A 20,843-nucleotide genomic window follows, 5' to 3' on the forward strand; every position below is an offset into this window, starting at 1 on the left:
CGCACCCCAGTACCCAGATCTACTAAACGGGGGGCGTTGCAGGATGTGTGCGCCCACCCTATTCTCCAGTCCCAAGGCTTAGGGACCCTCCCCCAAGGGTACGAATGGGGAGGAGGCCCGCCAAGAAGTTCCGTGGCAGGGCAGCAGCCCCCAGTGCAGCCCCAGTGGGAGCGGCCTGGGACAGGCGAGCCAAGGGGTACAGCACGAGAAGTCGGGGTTCAGCCTCTCGCGGGTCGGCGGCTTTGGAAGGAGCGCAGCCAGCCAGGAGGCAGTCAGGCAGCGGCTGCGGAGTGGACCTCTCTCTCTCAGCAGATGCCTGGGGGATGGGGAGCCTGCAGAAGGGGGCTCGATCAGGGAGTGTATCCCGCCCCCCTGTACCCCAGCCCGTCGTACGGCTTTAAAATCCTGCGGAGTTTGTCATAGGCCGGCCTCACCACGCATGCGCAAAGGCAAAGTTGAGGTTTTCTTTCTTTCCCCCCCCTTCTCTCTCTCTCTCTCTCTCCAGCCGCCTTTAGTTCTGCAACTTAAAAAAAAAAAAAATCTTTTTTTTTCTCTGAGAACACCAGGGGAAAGAGGAGTCCAGAGAGAGGGAGGGAGAGAGTGAGGCAGTTGGCCAGGAGGGCCGGGGGGTGGGTGGGGGGGACGCGGTCCCTGCGGTCGGTCAGTTTGTCTGCGGGGCACCGGATCGCGTGGAAGGCTGCTGCGAGCTCCAAGGCGCCGCCTCCGTCGCCCAGAGTCCGGTTCGGTGCGGCCGCTGCCGAGCGAGTTCCTCCCGCCGCCGCCGCCGCTGCCGCCGTGCCCCGACCGCCCGCCGCCCGCCTGCTCGCTCTCCCGCCCCTCGGGCCCCGGCGCCAAACGAGGAGGTGGGCAGCCGCGCCGGCCATGGACCGCCAAAGCTGAACAGCCGCCGCGGAGACCCCCGCCCTCGCCCTCCCCAGCCCCACGTCCGCGGTGCCCTTGCTTCTCTTCGCCCTTCGCCCTGGAAAGGCGGGGAAAAGAGGGGGATTAACCCGAAGAGAGAGAGAAGGGGGTGGGGAGGGGGGAGCCAGTGCCTCCCCTGGGGCAATCGCCCATCGCCGCCCGAACCCACCGCGCCCGGCAGAACGTTCGGGGACGACTTTTACCCATTATGCGCCCCCTTTTTGCCAAACCCTAAAATGAAAGGACAAAAGTTGGCGCTGACTTTTGCAGCTCGGATGGCGACTTGTGCGTTTTCAGCGGCATCTCCCGGAGAAAAAGCCATGCGCGCCTGATTGTTCTGTGGCCCCAAAGCTGCAGTGGGTGTGTGTGTGTGTTTGGGTGTGTGTCTCCGTGTGTACACAGACGTCCACACACTCGGCCGCAGGATCAGCGCCTGGAAGCAGACGTTTCGGCCACAGACTTGGAGAGGAGGAGCTGAAGATCAGGAGGCGTGAGCCGCCGGGAGTTTGCAGAATCCATGGTGTGAATGAACTGGGGGCACCTGGGCGCACGGATCTCTCCCCCCTCCCCCTGCCCCGGGCCAGAGTTGAGCAGTGGGGCATTTTTTTCACCCTCTTGTGAAGAATTTTTTTTTATTATTTGTTGTAAAGTCTTTTGCACAATCACGCCCACATTTGGGGTTGGAAAGCCCTAATTACCGCCGTCGCTGATGGACGTTGGAGAGGGAGCGCCTCGCCGCGGAACAGTCGCCTGCGCGCCCTCGCCGGACCCGCGGCTCCCTTGTTGCGCCCCGGCCCGGCCCTGGCCCTGCTGCTGGCAGGCGGGCTTCGGCGCCCCCTCGGTTTCTGCGCGCATCCCAGCGCTGCTCCAGCTCGGGCCCCCAGACTCGGGCGCCAGTGACCGCTTCGGCTCCGATTCCCTGTGCCTGACTGACGCGCCCAGGAGGAGCCGGCAGCTCTGCGCCGGATCGTCCCCCCAGGCTTAACCCGGCCGCTCCGCTCGGATTCCTCGGCTGCCCTCACTCTGGTGGCGACTTCCTCCCCGCGCCCCCTCCCCCTCGCCATGAAGGTAGGTGTTCTGTGCGCCGCCGACACTCGCCGCTTTTTTTCTTCTTTTTTTATTTTGGAAGTTAACTGAATCCCCCCCTCCACCCCCCTACCTCTTCCTATTCCTCCATTTCTCTTACCGCCTGGAGAGGCTGGAACTCCCGCGTAGCTGGCAAGGACCCCTACCCCTTCGACCCCCAACCCCCGCACACTGCCTCTGTCTCCCGGGAGACCTCTTCTTGTCCCAACAAACGTTCTGCAGATCTTTTCGATTTTGGAGAAAAGGTGGGGAAAAGCCAGGGCAGAAAAACTAAGTGCAGTTCACGGAAGACTTTCCTTTTGCTCTGAGAAACGCGAGTGTAATTTACTATGTATGTTTCAGTAACAGGATAATGATTCAATTCAACAAATATTTACCAAGCGCCAACTGCGCGGGCAACGTGAAGGTGTGTGGCCGGGGCTCGGAAAAGGGAAGGGGACTCCTTGGTTGGGAGACCGGGCAGCGGGATTAGGGACCGACTGCCCAGGAACAGAGGCACCCCGCCCCCTCCCCCCCCCCCCCCCCACCGCCCTCTGCAACCAGAGGCCAGGTTGCAGACTCGTCGCGGCCCGGGAACCCAACGCTGCAGGCCCTGTACCTTTAAGAGTGCCTGGCGGGGGGCCAGCACGCACCCCGGTTCGGGGAGCAGGGTCGCGTTATTAGCATTACTAGCCGCCACTGGGTGAGCTCCGGCACTTTTGCCGCTGTGATGGGGGCGGGGAGTGCTGGCAGTGGTGGCTCTAATCCTGTCCGCTGGGAGAGCGCGCCCTGGCCCCCTGCGCGGAATCTGCCGTGTCCTTTGGAAACATTTGGGCCTCCGCGTTGGGAGAGCGGGCGGGGGGCAGTTTGTGAACTCTTGTTTGTTTTAATTGTCAGTTGTATGTTAAAGCCGAGTCACACACTCCGAGGGTCACCGAGAGTTCACTTTTACGAAGAGTTAACATTTCTTCCTGCAATATAACTTGCTATTTTCCAAACAGCTTTTCCTCTCGCTGCCCCCCAAGTTTCGATCCTTATTTCCATTTTTCTTGATCGCTCCCATTTTTCAGTTGTCTAGAAAACAAGGTTGGAATTAGAATTAAGAGTTTCCTAAAAGCAAACAGATCTCCCCTTTCTCCCCAAAACAGGTTTAAAAAAAACCCCAAACCTGGAGACCCCGCGGCCTTGTTTTACTTTCCAATCCCAGTCTGGCATTGAAGCCCCTTCTCCTCTCTGCTCTTTTCTTTAAGCGGACAGCTCGCTGTTTGGAAGTAACTTGGAGTCAGCAGTGGGGTCGCACCTCTTCAGCCCCTGCCCTCCCGCCAACATTCACTGCTGCTCCAGCCAGATGCGGAGACTTCGTTTCTAGACAGCCTCTGCCAGGGGAGTTCCGAGGGGCCGATGCTGAGAGCGCGCAAGCGATGGAGAAGCAGTGGAAATTGTGTGTCCGAGTGTGTGGATCTGTGTCCTGCCTGTGTGTGTGTGGGGGGGGGGGGTAGTAAAGGGTCAGTTGTTCTTGGGTCTTGGACGTACTAGTCTTAGTCCCACCTGGCCCCACAAAAGAGGACCCTCCCCAGGAGGGCCGGCCTCAGAGTCCGCTGCCTTTTCCTCCTCTTATCGGAGCGCCCCGGTGCACAAGGGGTTAGCACCTTGCGCGCAGAGCTCGGCTCTTCCCGCTGCCTTTTCATCCCCGCGGTGCGGTGCCGGCTGCCCCCTGTTGGCTGCCTTAAGGTAGGACGCCTCGGAGTCTCAGTTCCTTGGAGCAGGCGGGCAGCCGCTCGCCTCTCTCTCCCACCTCTGGCGCTCGGTTCCTCTCTAGCGACCACCACATCCCGGGAGGGCCCCTCCGAGGCCCCCAAAAGACAAGCTGCACTGCGTGGCCGCTGCAGTAGGGAAGGGGCCATGGATCCGACCCAGCAAGTTGGGTTCAGGCGAGTGGAGGAAGAGTTGCTAGCTACCTCTTCTCCGGGGCGCTGGAACGAGAGCATCGCCCTAGGAGGCCTTGGTTCTGGCCTTGGCACTCTCACTGGTTCTTTCTGTGGTTGAGGAAAAGTGTTGTTTTCTCTCTCTCCGCCTCACTTTCTTCATCTATTAAAAAGTAGAGTTGAAACTGCCTCTCAAGAGTGGGAGTTGAACTGATTTTTAATTTTCTTTCTTCTTCCACGGGACACTCGGCTCTTCCTCTGGACAGAGTTGACAGCCCGTGCTGAAAGAGTTAGACACGCTGTGTGAGAAGTTGTAAGTGATATTTGTGTGTGTGTGTGAGTGAGTGAGAGAGAGGGGGAGAGGGAGAGAGAGGGAGGGAGAGGGAGGGAGAGAGGGAGGGAGGCAGGGAGAAAGAAGGTGTCTTGCAGTCTGAAGAGTCTTGTCCTGGGCAGGGCGAGGGGAAGCAGAGAACAGAGGCAGACTTAGCCACCATTCTTCCCTTGGAGACTCCCTGTTACTGGACCTGCTCTGGGTTCTGAGTCTGGCAGAGGCTGCTCACGTTCCTTGCATTGATTTGGGCTCGAGAAACTCCCTCCACTTTCTCTCCCCCACCCCAACACAGACGGTGCTATGGACACATCCTGGACGCATGGGGCGGCCGCGGCTCCCCTGCGCCCAGGCTAGAGTCGTGGGGGAGCGCTAACTCCTTGTCTGCTCCACTAAAGTGGACCTCCTATTGGCCTCGACCGGCTTAACTTACATCATCCACTCCCGCTTCTCTTGGCATTCCCCCGGGCAGGACGTCCCAACTTTGTCCCTGCCACTGAGTTTTTCTCCCGCAATTTTCTCCATCTCTCTCTTTGCTTTAGGGAGAGATCACAGCGGGGAAAACAAAATTTATTTCCCACAAAGAGCTGAGATTCTTGGAGTTTTCTATCCTTTTCGCCACTGCGAGCCCAAGTCAAACTCACTTCTTCCTCCTGGTTAATGTCCCTCATCAATTCCACTCCCAGAGACTTGAGGAGCCCTGGACGCAAAGAGCCTAGTGGAAAGGGATGCTTTGACGGGGTGAGGTAGCGCCAGTGGACGAAGGTTGAGGATATTCGCCCTGCATTTGCGGAATTTCTCTTTAGGGCCCGCGGGGCCGAAGACTTGGGTACTAGGCAGGTCTGTGCGCACGTTCCGATGCCTTCTGCGGCCCCGGAACGTCCTCTAACCAGTGGTACGGTTTCCTCTCTCCTACCCGTCCTCTCTCCTGGCCCGCACCCCAGGTGATAAAGAACGGTTAGGAACACCTTTAATCCGATAGGAAAGCTTTGGAAGAGAGACTTATTAAGCAGCCACTACTTGAGCTGTTCTGGGTTGGAAACAGGGGCGCGCGAACGCCCTACCCCCGCCTCACCCCTCCCCGGGGTGTACTTGAACCTCTCAAATGCCCATAAGCCTCCTCCCCATCGCACATTAGGAAGATACCAAGGATCCTTACAAAGTCGGCTTTCCCGGGCCCTGAAAGTATTCTAAAACGTTTAGCCCGTTCTTTGGTAAACTCAGCTTTTGCCTAGAACTTTTGTTTTACTCTGGGTGTGACAGTCCGCGGGGAGGTCTCATTTCGTACTGTCTTTTCGGGTCAGATCTCTTGGTAAACAGGCAGGGATGTTTACCCTACAGAATCGATGTATTTATTAGTGAATTCGCCATGGGTTCCTTCAATCTCTCAAACTTGTGGGGCCTTTTCTGGGTTGTTCGGAGATTGGAGCGGGAAGCGGGCCAAGATGTTTCCGGGCAAGCGCACGGGGGTTAAGTGGAGACGCTACTCGAGGGGTTCTCCTGCTGGATCCCCTTGGGACACCTCCGGCCTACCCCCAGCCTGGAGCTTGGGATATCCCTGTCGCGGAGACCCAATGGCCCACTCCCAGTTGGCCACAGGGCTGGGAACTGGTGGACTCTGCTCGGGGTCGTCTGGCCGAGAGTGGGTTCGGTTTGTGTGGCTTCCCCTCTAACAAAGAGATCCGCTGTAATCCGCCGAATCTGTTATCAATTTCTCGGCTGCCCGAGCCCCGCCCCGCGCGCCCCGCCCGCCCGTCGCGGAGCTCGAAAAGTGCCCGCGGCCAGCGGCGATATCCTCCGCGGTCTTGGAAGCACGACGGGGCGTGTGTATCTGTGCACGCGTGTGAGTGTGTGAATGTGCATGAGTGTGTGTGCGCGCGCGGCCTTGGCCGCCGATGGAGAGAGTCGACTTTGCAGGCTGGGCCGCGCGCGAAGCCAGACCTCACAGCCCACCCCCTCCCCTGGAAGAAACTTGACACTTCGGGCGGGGGTGGGGAGGGAGACGGAGCGTTCTCTTTCCTAGGCTGGGGAAACCCCAGGTTTCTGTTCTCCGGGATGCGCCCCCAGCTTTGTGGCGTTTTGGGGACCAGTGGGCCAGGGGAGTGGAGTCCTGGTTAGCGGGCACCAGGGACCACATAAGCATTTCCTTTCAAAGAAGCCCTGAGGTGTCCGGGCCAAATGGGCGGCTGGCAGGGAAAAGCCGTGGCACGCTCCTGCGCCTCTTCACGTTTCCACCGCCACCTAGGTCCCTACAGTCCCTTTTACGGCGCAGGTTCCAGGCCAGGCCCTTCCGACGCCTGGAGGAGGCTTACCTTTCCTTTCCCGAGGAAGGGGCTCCCTTGGGGTCTGCGGGCGGCGCAGCGCGGCCAGGTTACACTTATCAGAGATGTAAAAGGGGATTTTGGAAACCCACTCCTCCTACCCGCACCCGGCACCGTCTCGCTCCTCCGCCGCCTACAGGTGGAGAAGTCACCGGTGGGGAGGAACGCCAGCGGAAGCTTCCAAGGCCGCCCACTGTCCCCGAAAATCTTCCTGACCAGAGCCTTCGCCGCCGGGGCTCTCGGTGCCCTGGAATCCAGGGGCTCCGCCGCAGCGCGGGAGCCAGCGCATCTCTGGCCCCGTCGGGGCTCACTTGCACAGGTTCTGGCCTCGCCCTGCACCCTCACAGTTTGGGACTGACCAAAGCGAGTCTGGCTCGACTGACTGAATTGGGCTGGAGGGTGGAGAGGCGGCGTCCCAAGGCCAGGCTCACAGTGCCGCGATGGCGAAGTGGCCGACAACTCCAGAGCAGGACCATAGGAAACTGGAGTCCTCCTTGGCTCCCTTTCCCTTTTCTCCGTGGCAGCTGCCAGGAGTGGAGACAGGAGCAGGGTGGGAGGAAGAGTGAAAAATCAGAATATGAGGAGGGCCGGGAAGGAATTCTCTCCCAGCACAGAGAGACCCAGACCCCATTCTTTCACTGGGGTGCCTTCCCATCTCTAGGGTACACTGAGTCCGAGGAGGAGGCCGCAGGCAGGGGAGGGGTACAGTTTTCCAGTTTCCTTGATTGGGAGAGCAGATCTCTTTCCCCCTTATCCCGTGTCCCCCATCTCCTTCTCCCCACTCCACTCAGGTTTAAGAGCGTCCTAAGGAGACCTAGGCTGCCCTTCCCCCTCTGGAAGTGGCTTCCTCCAAAGCGGCCCGTAAACTGATTATGAAACATACGATGTTAATTCGGAGCTGCGTTTCCCAGCTGGGCACTCGCGAGCGCTGCTCCCCGGGGCCTCGCCCCCCACCCCCTGCCCTTCCCTCCCGCGTCCTGCCCCCCAGCCCCCACCCCCGCGCCGGCCACCCCGCCTCCTCCGCAGCCGCCGGCGGCGCGCTCCACTCGCCTTCTTCGCGCTCCTCTCGCCCATGGAATTAATTCCGGCTCCACTTGTTGCTCGGCCCAGGTCGGGGAGAGGACGAGGGTGGCGGCGGGTTCCCGAGTGAATTCCCGAGGAGGGACCGAGCACAGCGTGGACTAGAGGGGAGCGAGGGGGTGCGGGACTCGAGCAAGCAGGAAGGAGGCAGCGCCTGGCACCGGGGCTTTGACTCAACAGCATTGAGACATGTTTGTAATCGCTGGCGTGCCCCGCGCGCAGGATCCCAGCGAAATCAGATTTCCTGGTGAGGTTGCGTGGGTGGATTAATTTAGAAAAAGAAACTGCCTATATCTTGCCATCAAAAAACTCACGGAGGAGAAGCGCAGTCAATCAACAGTAAACTTAAGAGACCCCGGATGCTTCCGTTGTTTAAACTTGTATGCTTGAAAATTATCTGAGAGGCAATAAACATCTGCTCCTTTCTTCCCTCTCCAGAAGTCGATTGGAATATTAAGCCCAGGAGTTGCTTTGGGGACGGCTGGAAGTGCAATGTCTTCCAAGTTCTTCCTAATGGCTTTGGCCATATTTTTCTCCTTCGCCCAGGTTGTAATAGAAGCCAATTCTTGGTGGTAAGTTCATTCTATGTGCATATTCTTTATTTTATTTGAAGCTGCATTTGTATGATGCTGCAATATTTAATGCTGAATCGTGACTTTGGGCTCATTTATCTATTACATATGTATATATATTTTATTTGTATATATCTTTAAATGAGAATTTTCTTTTAATTTGCTAATATTGCAAAGCTTATCTTTAGCTCCATAGGGAATTGGAACCTATAAATCTAGACCTCTTTCTATGAGGCCCTTGTTCAGATGTATGCTTGTTGTACATCATAGAATAAAAGGGGACCGAAATCCAGTTCTCTAATAATTGTAAGCCTATCTATAAAATTTACTTTTTGCCACCTCTAGGTAATAAAAGTGATTTCCAACTTTTATTTTCTGTCACTTGAGGTTATTAACCTTCAGGGTCTGAAGTAGGCAGAGTTCTAGGAAGACAGCTCAACTCCAAGTGGGGAGGTATTTGGGCTTGAAATTTGATCAAAAGGAGGTTAACTTGAAGTAGTCAAATGTCCCTAAATGAGGGTTTCTTTCTGGTAGGGGCCTTGTAGATAGACTGCAGTATATCCAGAGGATTATTTTTGACGGTGTTCTGGATATTTTTCCCCTGTAAATGAACAGCGTTTTTCTGACTGTCAAACATGACTTCTGTTCACTGGATACCCCGTCTTGGGTCCTTCACAATCACATAAGGAGCCCTTTTAAAATGTCCAGAACATGGTGAATTTCCTTCAGTCTGTATACTTGTCCCACTGTTCTTCCATCAGTCAAAAGGAACTGCTATCTCCTGCCGGTGTCTAATTGTGTCTACTCTCGGCATTCATACGTTTTCAAGGCAGATCAGTCCAATTTGTGGGGCAAAGTGAGTCACTTTCTCTAATGTCAGAGGCTCGTCCCTGAAACCGCCATTTCCCCCTTTTCTGAGGGGATTTCGGAAATATTGGTTCTGGTACATGGCAACAGGGCCAGGGAGGGAGTGAAAACCCTAACTGAGGAGCCAGATGGCGGGATGGGAACTACACAATACCTCCGTTTTCTGAGTGGAGTTTAAACAGAGGAGTTTTATGAAGCCCTTCTCATACTTTGTCATGAAGACAAGCAGGAGAGAAAAAGCATCTGTGTGCTTAAAACTATGTATTGCTGACATGCTTTCAGGGGGCCCACCTCGAGAGTTCACGTAAATCTTGAATGCACATCTCCCCCCCCCCCCTTTTTAGGTCGCTAGGTATGAATAACCCTGTTCAGATGTCAGAAGTATATATCATAGGAGCACAGCCTCTCTGCAGCCAACTGGCAGGACTTTCTCAAGGACAGAAGAAACTATGCCACTTGTATCAGGACCACATGCAGTACATCGGAGAAGGTGCGAAGACAGGCATCAAAGAATGCCAGTATCAATTCCGACATCGGAGATGGAACTGCAGCACCGTGGATAACACCTCTGTTTTTGGCAGGGTTATGCAGATAGGTAGGAAACCATTTAACATTTTTAAATACATGTAAATTTTTCTCCTGGAAAAAGTCTTTAGAGTTTACTTACAAGCTTGATAAGGAGGGAATCTTCCAGCAGGGTGATAGCTTAGGGGATTTTTGTCATTGTTACTGATAGGAATTCTTGTCCCCACACCTGATTATAAGTTTTGGACTTTTTTAACCAAATCAGAAAGGGAGCATCAAAGACACCTTCATTTTTCTGAAAACTTAATTTTTCTAAAAAGTATCTTGTTTAAAATAGAAGCAGAATGCTTATTGTGGTTTCTCAAAAATAGATGAGGAAAGCTGAGTCATTTATATCCTTTTAAACTTCAAAACTTTCTTAACTGTTAGGAGTTTCCTAACTTAAGCCACAATTGAGATGGCCCAAGCATCAGACTAAAAATTGTCATCTTTCAGAATGCTGGATATGTTGGAAGTGAATAAGGTTTTAATTTTCCTAATAAGGATGTTTCCGGAGGCTATAGAGATATATATGTTAAAAGCTTTATTTTTAGTCCCAGAAAGAATTTTAATTAGAAGGGATCCAATTTACATTTGTGATTTTGGCAATTGAGATAAAAGCACGTGCTTTAGATTTCAACCTAGAAACTTAAAAAAAAAAAACTAAACTAAACCTATTGCCCACAGCCTGATTCTTTATTTTAAATGCATTGTTGAACTTGTTATTCCATTCAGGGAGGAGGTAACATTAAAACTGGGCTAAAGGCAAAGAATTTGGAAAATCAGTTTGCTCCTGGTTTGGTTGGATAGCACAGGATACTGTCTGACAGATGTGGTCCTGTGCGTGTTTTCTAGTGTGAATATTTTAGGTTTCTTTACTTTTATGCAAACAAGCCCTTATAATTGATATGGCCGCAGTGACTCCTAAAATAAGAAGCCATTTATCAAAGCAATTAACTGTTTATACTGACTGAAGATAAAAAGTTGGCTTAATATCCGTCACGGATGGATAAAATGCTTTTTTAAAAACCCTGAAAAGTGCATTCATTGAGAACAAAAAAGAGTTGTCAGTGGATGTTTGAGCCAAGCGGCTTCATAAACTAAAATAATACAGGACTGGAAGCGGGTCCTCTAACTGAATGGGAGAGGGGTCTGTAGCCTCAGCCCGCGGAGTTTCCTAGGGGCTTTGTCCTTCCCGTTAATGATTACAATGTGCTAATGTATATACTGGAATCTGAATGTAGGAGTTAAGCTTCAGGAACCTAGGAGTTTGCCCTGAATGTGGGCTGCCTTCCTAGTCCACTGGGGGTGTGGCGGAGATTTGATTCTCCTGCACTTTGATATTGTGCATGAGCTTAAAATTTCCTTTTTTTAGCTGTATTGCAATGGTGAGTTGTCAGCTTCCCCCCTCACCTGTGCCATGTATGTTCCCCCTAATCTGCCTTCCTCTCAAACTATGGGACCACTTTTTCGCATGTATATGAGTTAGCAAAAATCGTGCACCTCTGATGCTAACCAGGAAGAAAAACAGCAATTAGAACTGTTTTTCTGTGTAGTCACTCGAACACAGCTTTGATTTAAAATCCTCTTCTCATCTTCATACGTAGCCTATTTGGGACCAAGATGTTCACAATAAGCTATCATTTGCTAAGTGGATTTGAGTTCTGCTGCAGATTTATTTAAAATGTGGTCCAAGATTCAAAGAGCCTGCTTCCTCAGGAACTCAGGAACACTTTCCTGAGTACAAAGGCCTGTATTTAATTGTCCCTTGCGAGTACACTCTCTGGTCCTCAGCTGTGTGGTGCTACCATCTGGGTTGATGGGAAGTGGGTGGGAGTGGAACCTCCTGACAGCCTCCGAGGGAGCCCTCCTAGATGCTATCACCAAGTCAGCTGATGTCCTGGGAAGAGGAGAACACATGTAGCATCTCTCTTGCCAAAAGTTGCTGGTGCCTAGGGTCTCAGAGCAGAAATCTGCTGCTGGGCAGCTTGTGGTAGAAAACTACAGGGCCTTCTCTTTTTTATTTATTTTAAAAAAAGATGGAGAGGAGAAAAACCAGAATAGATTTTTATAGAAGAGGGACATGGACTCAACCCCAAGAGTGGGGAAGTCACTTAGCTTTCACCTTTCTATTTAAGGCTGTGCCTGGAGAGAATGAGCTAAGGGAAAACTTCAAACACCTTTGATGCTGAAAGGTGTGTGTGCGCGCCTGCTGCAAAGCACTCAGTACCCCAGGGACACGGAGAGCAATTCTTGTCCGTGAGAATCTGACCCTGAGATGGGGCCAGTGTCTGAGAAACTCAGGCTGCCACTGCCAATGCCTCCTCCCTCATTTTTCTAGGGTGCCAGTTCCCTTGGAGGCACTGTACACAATTGCCTCGTGGAGGGCCTGCTCTTCATTTTGGAACTTTCTCATTTTTCATCATGCTACCCTTTTCTTCCAGCTTTTGTCTCCGTTTCTTCTTTGTTTGCGCGCTGTGAAAAGATACGTAAGAAAGGCACCATTTTTAAGGAGTGTGAGGATCCGAGTAGATGTCGATTTCACAGGGAGGGAAGCCTAACTGAATCATCAGTGTTCCATCCAGAGTGACTGTATCCACAGGCTATTAGCCAAAGAGCCCCTTTCAAACTGATGTTTGCCCTGCAATGACCAATTAGCTTAGAGATTTCTACTAGGTTTGTATTCTGGGGCAAAAAAGGAAATGCTCAAGATACACTTCAGAAAAAAGCAGCATTATCATGTTTTGTATAAAAGCCCTTTTATGTTCTATGTAGTCACAGGACAGTGTCTTATTTTCCTCTATCTCCAGAGGATTGTTTATCTCTCTTCCTCTAGCTACCTCCTTATTCTACAAGTCTCCCCTCCAGGGCCACAGCGTTTTCTGTATTATCAGTGTTAATCCTCAAATAACTCCCTAGAATCTGTCTGCCCTCCTTATTTCTCTTCACTCCCCTGATGTTCTCTGCCTCTCTAATTCGAGCGAGATAGATGTAACACCCCACAGGAACTCTGCATCCTCCTGCCAACCACCAGCACACTCCTCAAGTTACTCATTTTTTAAAATGTGGGAGGGAAGGTCTGTGGTAAATCGGAACCATGGCCATTCCTGGAAGGGGGAATCACAAAGGGCTGTGGATTGGTGTGGAGCAGAAGTCCAAGAAAAGGGCCAATGCTTGAATTGGCACAGCCACTCTCCTGCCCTGCCGACTGGCCCTTCTGGTTAGGGCTGAGTCCTGTTGTCAGCTCTTCTTATGCCACCTCCCCCCTACCCCCCAAAAAAAGATCGTTAGCAAGCTCTTTAAGTGTAGGAGAAACCGATTCTGGTATAGAGATTCCAGTGCCAGAAGGGGCCTTTTTCCCCTAAGCATCTAGTTCAATACCCTTATTTTATAGTTGAGGAAAGTGAGGCCCCTCTCATCCTGCCCCCCCAGGCCCAGCTTCAGCTGGCTGGGTGTTAACCCTTCCTCTCTCATAGTACAACATTTTTATTAAGTGGCTTCTTGTTACATATAGAAACGTCTCCACGTACAAGTGGAAATTAAGGTAGTCTAGGATCCCTCCATTTTTCTCCCTACAAATAAGGCTTTTTTATAACTGTTTCACAGGGAAATATTCTTTACTTTAGGGAAGGAGAAAACTTTTCTCCTTTAGGTTTGTATACTTTTGACAAGTTTGGGAAAGGAGAAAGCTTTTTTTTTTCTTTTCCTCTTAGATTGTGCTTTTTTCCTTCTTGCTATTGTTCTGACACTTGAAGGCAGAGGCTGTTGGGGAATGGCAGAAGTGACGTTAAAAACAGCAGGCTGTTTAAAAGTAGGCACTCATCTTGAACGAGACGGATAAGACCAATCAGCTTGGGATTTAAGACAGGAGAGTTTCCTCTCTTGCTCTCTAGGAACGGGTTTAGAAGTGTACTCTGGGGAAGTCAAGAGCCTTGTCCTTGATGGACTTCATGCTGCCTGATGGAGGAGAGGGAAGGGAGGCCAGAACTACTGTGGCCACAAGGAGTGTGGGGGGCTGCAGTGTCTGGGTTCCAGTCCGGGCCTCAGACCTTGAGAGGCCCTAAGTCTAGCAAATTGTATGCTCCTGCCCTATATGTAACTCAAAATGAAAATAATACCAAACAGTAAAGTAAGCGTAAGGAAGTCTACCCAAATTCTGAGTTTTCCCTCAATGACTTCTTTCATGGGCATTTTTGGAAAGAATAAGTTTGGAATATTTTCAGAAGAGTGGAGAAGATCCATCCAGCGCTGCTTAGAATCCTGCCCGAGGCTCTGAAATGTCAGAGCAAAGATAGCAGGGATCTGCTCCTTCTTGGTCATTTGTTGATTCTCTGTGTTTGGGGGATCTCTCTTAGCTTCCCCTCAAGGCGGGCCCAGGCCTGGGTGTATGTTGGGGATGGGGCCCTCTCCTCTGGGTTCCCCAGCCACCAGGGCCCTGCCTGGGGGCGGCACGTGCGCTAGTTTGTTTTCCTCTACCCCCTCCCTCCACCTGCACCACTCATGGGCCCGGGCTGCTGTGGGTCGGGGGCTGGTCTGTCTGGGGCTCTCCCCGCTCCTCCCCGGGGCCGGGGTGCAGGGCAGGCGCCCGGTGACCCGCGTCCTCGCCCGCAGGCAGCCGCGAGACGGCCTTCACGTACGCGGTGAGCGCAGCGGGGGTGGTGAACGCCATGAGCCGCGCGTGCCGCGAGGGCGAGCTGTCCACCTGCGGCTGCAGCCGCGCCGCGCGCCCCAAGGACCTACCGCGGGACTGGCTGTGGGGCGGCTGCGGCGACAACATCGACTACGGCTACCGCTTCGCCAAGGAGTTCGTGGACGCGCGCGAGCGGGAGCGCATCCACGCCAAGGGCTCATACGAGAGCGCGCGCATCCTCATGAACCTGCACAACAACGAGGCCGGCCGCAGGGTGAGTGCCGTCCTGGCTGCCCGACCCGGGCTGGGCCCCCTCTCTGTCCTGCCATCCACGCCAGCCATGCCTCTCCCTGTCTCTGTGTCCCTCCCTCTGTCCCCCACCTTGCTGTCTCTGCGTCTCTCTGTATCTCTCTCTGCGTCTCTGTCTCCACCTCCCTTTTTATCTTTTCAGATGTCTTTCCCCTTCTCCCTGTTTCTCTCTGTCTCTCTCTCTACCTGCCCCCCCATCTCTCCCCGCCCCGCTACACATAGGCGTCTCTGGAGAAGGGCGTGCACCCCAGAAAGGCCTGCTGGGAGTGAATCATCCCGCCTTGGCCCGCTCCAGACGGGGTGCTCCTGCCATTGCCTGAGACAGCGCTTTCTCTGCCTCTTTAATTAGTCCCCAGTGCCATTGGCCAGCCCAGCTCAGAAATAAAAATGTTAATAACGTTGGCCCTCCCCCTGAACATGTTTGTGGTGAGGCTTAAATTTGGGAGAACGGAATTGATTTATCCCAGTGGGTGCCCAGCTGAGAAGGCCCTCACCCCAGCTTCCAGGACTTACCTTTCCTCACCTTTCTTTCTCTTTGCCTCTCCTTATGTCATTAGATAGCAAAAAAAAAGAGCTTTCCTAGGAAAACTACAGCACTTTTAGCAGTGTGGAATTTAAAGGTCTGATCATCAGGCTCCTGGAGGGTGGCTCTGGAGGGAAGAGAGCCCCTCTGAAGTGCCCAGAGCGAACAGTCTTTGCAGGCCCTCCTGAGCTCCCCGGTCCTGCTCTTTCCTTTCTCTGGTCGGGATCCGAAAAGTCTCCCCACAATAGTTAAAAAGACCCTTTTTTCCTGCGGTTAGACACATGGCACTTTATGGCTGCTTTAAAATGAAGGGGTGAAAACTTTTCTTAACTTTGGCAGCCTTGAAAACCAGGGCCATTATTTTTTTGTTTTATTTTATTTTTTTACAGAGCCCAAGGTAGATGCCAGGAACTTTCTGGTCAGAGATTTCACTCTTCTGTATTTTGGGGTGAGGAAAAGGGAAGATAATCACAGAGTAAAATATGGAGGACTGGAAGGAACCTTAGAACCCTCTGGTTGCACACCCTCATTTTAAGGATTGGGAAACGGAGGCCTAGAGAACCACTGCATGGCTGCGGAAGAAAATCAGTGGATTGAGATATAAGGCCAGGTGCTTTTTTATTAAAGTCACGCATGGCTGCTCAGGGGGAAGAGCTATAGGTCTTGGAGTTAAAGAAATCTAGGTTGAAATGCAGTCTGTCTGTTGCTTTCTGTTTCTGAGCCTCAGTGTCCACACTTCCACCTCTGGTCAATGGCCATGGCGTTCCGTTCCCTGTCACTTGGGCTGATTGCGTGGGATCATAGAGTAGGTTGAAGCATATGAGATTACCAGTACTTGATTATTTCTGACCCACAACAATAACAGTTTTATGTGGTTCAGTCGAGGGTCTGAGTTTAGTATCGGCCAGTACTGAGTGCTTGATAAATGGTAATTACTGGACACTAGGAAGCCAAGGACAGAGAGAAGTCAAAGATTATCTAGATAATTCCAGCTAACCTGTCTTCTTCTCAAACTTGATGTTAAACATTTGGGGGTGTCTGCAGAATCTTGCCTGCGGTGCCCTGACAGGTCAGATAATTGCTCCAGATGGAGTGTGGCCTCTCCTTTCTCAAGCCACCTGTGGCTGTGGTGCCTGTGGTGTGAGTGGATTCTCCGGGCTGCAGCCGACCCAAGGCTGCACAGTGGGCATGGCAGCTCGCTCGTTCTGGGAGCCCGTAAGACCTTGCTCCTGTCTTCATAGGGACACGACTTCTCTCTGTGCTTACAGTGTGCCCAGCACCTCGGACCAGAAATGTCTCCAGGACAGAGATGGGGTTGACTCTTCTGGGCCCTGTTGTGCCCATATTTGGTGCTTTCGTCCATCTTTGGGGATTTCTTAGACTTTTCTCCTGTAGAGAAATCATCAGGGACTTAGCTACCAAGAAAAGAGAGGTCAAGGGATTTCCAAGTGGAGAGAGGGGATTTTGGAGAGTTGGAAAAGCACCTTTAATATTATAATTTCACTTAACATCTGCATTGTTAAATAATGGGTTTTTTGGTAAATTTTATAATTCAAGCAACGAGCTGAGCTTGGATCCTGCTTCCAGCACAGTCCCTACTCCCTACCCCCAGCTGCCTAGACTGAGAGTGCCCACCTTGGACCCGGGCAGACATGGGTCTTGTCTTGACTCTGCCCCTGAATGGGATGGGATGGGATTACACAGAAGTCGGTTTTTCTCCAGGATAGTGGAGGTGGGGGAGGGAAGTTGGACTCTGTGCCAGGAAATCATATAAGAATCGCCTTGGGGCATTAGCTTTTATTTTTTCCTCAAAGGGGAGCAAAGGTTAAATACATTTGCAAAACCCTTCCTCTGACAAGCTGAGTGCCTGAAACTCCTTATGCCAAGGGAGTATACACGTTGGGTCCTTTCTTAAGAAAGCCCCTTATGAATCCCTGGAGGAAGAAGGTAGCCGTTCTGGGTGGAAGCAGCTTTCTAACTCACTCCGGCCTCCAGGTTCCTGACAGGCCCCCTATGGCATGCCAAAACCACGCCAACTCTGGAGGGTCACTGGGACAGGAACGGCAGACAGTCAGGACTAGAAATAGGCAGCCGCCACCTCCCAGACTGCTGGGCACAGTGCAGTGGGGCCAGACCCGTGGGCGCTGCTCCTGGGAGGCCAAGGTGACTGGGCAGGGGCCCAGGGCCAGCGCCCTCATCACCCTGGAGAAAGACCAGATTTACCGATTGCATCCTGCATGCTCAGTGCTTTGCTTGCATCCTCTAATTTATTCCTTAATATCAGTGCTATGAGGGTGGTACCATCACAGTCCCCTTCACAGATGGAAAACGGAGGCTTGGAGAGGTGAAGCCAATTGCCTGAATTTCAGGGGCAGAGTCAAGACAAGACCCATGTCTGCCTGGGTTCAGGGTGGGTGCTCTTAGTCTAGGCAGTGGGAGGTAGGGGTAGGGACTTTGCCGGAAGCAGGAGTGAGAAGCCCTGAGACCCAGGCCCAGTTCCCCTACAATCTTGCTGTGTGATCTGTGCAGGCCACTTACCCTCTCTGCGTCACTGTGCCATCATCTAATCCAGCCCATGTTGTAACGTTGCTGGGAGGATTAAATGAGATAAAGAGTGTAAAGGCTCTTATGACAGTACCTGGCACACAGCAGTAATAATAGTAATAGTGAGTAAAGATTTGAACCCTGATCCCCCCTGGGCTGGACCCCCTCCCAGCCCTACCACCTTCCAGCTGGGTGTCTGTGGACAAGCCTCTGAGTATAGCTTGGAACCCATCTGCCTGGGTTCAAATCCTGGGACCCCTACTTCCCAGTGGATGGGTCAGTAACTCACTCTCTGGGCCTCCCTTTCCCTCTCTGTCAAGAGGGGAGGATAGTACCCTCCCCTCTTACACTGGTCATGGGGATTAATCCAGGTGACACAGATGAGGAATTGTGAACAACCTCTGGGGTGGGTATTCAAGATGCAATAGCTGCTACTAATGTTGTTGCTTCTCTGCAAAAAAGAAGCAACTGGAACAATTTTTTTTCCTGTTCTCATTCAAAGACTGATTATTATGATGATGTGTAATGATGAGGGCTAAGAACATATTTATTTTGTAGACTTTTTAAAGAAGGCAACACAAGCTTTCAGGTAGTCAAAAATGAGGAAGAACAAGGCCAGCCCCTAGTTTAGCTGGTGACCGTGGCTCCATCTGGAAGGTGGAGAGGAGAGTTGTTAGCACAGCCCCCGCCTGCGTCTGGGCTCCTCCATGAGTTGGTACAGTGACTGTCCCCTTCTCCCTACAGACGGTGTACAACCTGGCCGATGTGGCCTGCAAGTGCCACGGGGTGTCTGGCTCTTGTAGCCTCAAGACGTGCTGGCTGCAGCTGGCAGACTTCCGCAAGGTGGGCGATGCCCTGAAGGAGAAGTACGACAGCGCAGCGGCCATGCGGCTCAACAGCCGGGGCAAGCTGGTGCAGGTCAACAGCCGCTTCAACTCGCCCACCACGCAGGACCTGGTGTACATCGACCCCAGCCCCGACTACTGCGTGCGCAACGAGAGCACCGGCTCGCTCGGCACGCAGGGCCGCCTGTGCAACAAGACATCGGAGGGCATGGACGGCTGTGAGCTCATGTGCTGCGGCCGCGGCTACGACCAGTTCAAGACCGTGCAGACGGAGCGCTGCCACTGCAAGTTCCACTGGTGCTGCTACGTCAAGTGCAAGAAGTGCACGGAGATCGTGGACCAGTTTGTGTGCAAATAGTGGGCGTCTCGCCGTCCGCCTGTCACCCAGCCCCACTCCCAGGACTCACTTATTTATAGAAAGTACAGTGATTCTGTTTTTTGGGTTTTTTTTTTTTTAATATTGTTTTATTTTTCCCCCAAGAATTGCAACCGGAACCATTTTTTTCTGTTCCCATCTAAGAACTCTGTGGTTTATTATTAATATTATAATTATTATTTGGCAATAATGGGGGGTGGGAACCAAGAAAAATATTTATTTTGTGAATCTTTGAAAAGGTAAGACAAGACTTCTTTTGATGGTGTAGGATGAGGAGGCATGACACATATGGTAACTTAGTTGTGTGCACATCTAGAAGGTAACGGAAATACGCTTTCTTTTTATCAACTGTGGGGTCATCCGGGCCAGGTAGCATCCCGCTGGAGGGGGGCGGCTCAAATCTATGCATGATTTAGCTTCTCTGACCAAAATGAGTTGTAAATGCTCTGGTCAAAGTTGAGAGGTCTCGAGAAACAAACAAAGAAATGAGACCCACCCCCCTCCCCACCAAGGGCTGCCAGCCTGAAGCATTTTCAAAGTGGTAATTTAAAATGTGAGGGTAAGAATCTCATATCCCTCAAAGAAAAAAGGTTTATCATGTGTCTCCTTCTTCTCAAACATTCCATCTGCACATGGTCCTATTCTAATAGCTACTGAAACTTGGGGAGCAGAGAGGAAAGCCCCAGAAATTAAAAAACATAAAAACTCCTATATTAAGACAATGATTGGAAGCTGTTATCGGAATTAGCTTATGAGATTGGAAAAGGATCCTTGAATGATTCTGGGTACTAGACTTTTTGTTTGGAGAGGGGCGGGAGAGGTTGGCTTGGATATAAAGGAGAATAGACTGTCATTTTCTTAGAGATACTTGGTTAGTAAATAATAATAATGAAAATAATAAGTGACTTCCATTCACAGATCCTCAGCTCAGACAACAAGGTAACTGTGTGCAGTTCAGCCCCGCACCAGAGCAGAAAACCTCTTTGAGAGAAAAACGTGAAATCCGCCCTCCCACTTTACCCCAGGCCCTCTGATTCCTCCATGCCGTGCTGCGATGTGATACTGGCCACGTTTTCAAGCGGCAGCTCCACTGGATCCCCTTTGATTGTAGGACAGGAAATGAAACATTAGGAGCTCCACTTGGAAAACAGTTCGCTACTTAGGGATTTTTTTTCCGGAAAGTTTTATTTTGAGGAGCAGTAGTTTTATATGTTTTAATGACATTACTTGGCTAACGGAGTTCACAGAGGTGTTGCACCATTTCACTGTCATGATCCTGTGTTTAGATTATCCACCCGACCTGTTCCTATTACACTGCAGGTATACCCTGAGACTGTTCCTAGTGTACCTGAACAGTTGCGTTTCTAAGGGGGGAAATGTGGTTTAATGGTGCCTGATATCTCAAAGTCTTTTGTACATAACATATATATATATATATATATATATATACATACATATATATATATAAATATAAATATATCTCAGTGCAGCCAGTAATTTGATTTACAGTTTACTCTGGGGTTATTTCTTGGTCTAGAGCATTGTCATCCTTCATTGCTATCCAATTGGGATTTTTCCAAAAGGTTTCTGAGTTGAGCTTGGGCTGTGGCCCTGATTCGACCACACCTTGAGCATCACGATGCAGCCTTGTTTCTGAGGAATCTAGAAGGTCTTACTCACTGATATGCATGTTGGTTTGAAGATTTCTTTTCTCTTCCCTGCCCCACCCTCTTTCCTACAACCTCCGTTGCTGTACACTTTCCGGAGAGGGCATTACTTGTTTGTCATAGATGTGGAAATGAAGAGACATTCAAAACTTGGGAGCATTGTCAACATTTCTCTTTCCTTAGGTCATTTTGCAGAGTGGAAACCAGTGCCTGCTACATCTGGTAGTACCTATTTGAGTCCCTAAGGAAAATCCAGCTCACGACATCTCTAGCTAGTTTTTAAATGTTTTTAAACAAAGACACCTC

The 20,843-nt window shown here is 51.5% G+C and overlaps 1 protein-coding gene across 3 annotated transcripts; it reads left to right on the plus strand.

The window, feature by feature from the left end:
* The first annotated feature begins 446 nt into the window (after window positions 1-446).
* On the plus strand, window positions 447-19,575 carry WNT5A (Wnt family member 5A). 3 transcript variants are annotated; one of them, XM_070577045.1, is made up of 5 exons: window positions 447-1,989; window positions 8,079-8,212; window positions 9,424-9,674; window positions 14,255-14,547; window positions 18,394-19,575. In XM_070577045.1, the coding sequence occupies exons 1-5, from the start codon at window positions 1,984-1,986 to the stop codon at window positions 18,850-18,852; spliced, it is 1,143 nt and encodes a 380-aa protein (XP_070433146.1). In that variant the 5' UTR covers window positions 447-1,983; the 3' UTR covers window positions 18,853-19,575. The 3 variants fall into 3 exon arrangements, with proteins under 3 accessions (XP_070433146.1, XP_070433147.1, XP_070433148.1); XM_070577046.1 differs by lacking the exon at window positions 447-1,989 and adding an exon at window positions 7,456-7,670; XM_070577047.1 differs by lacking the exon at window positions 447-1,989 and adding an exon at window positions 7,794-7,887.
* Window positions 19,576-20,843: the final 1,268 nt, after the last annotated feature.

The sequence above is a fragment of the Equus przewalskii genome, chromosome 15, assembly GCF_037783145.1.
Source record: "Equus przewalskii isolate Varuska chromosome 15, EquPr2, whole genome shotgun sequence".
NCBI classification, from domain to species: domain Eukaryota; kingdom Metazoa; phylum Chordata; class Mammalia; order Perissodactyla; family Equidae; genus Equus; species Equus przewalskii.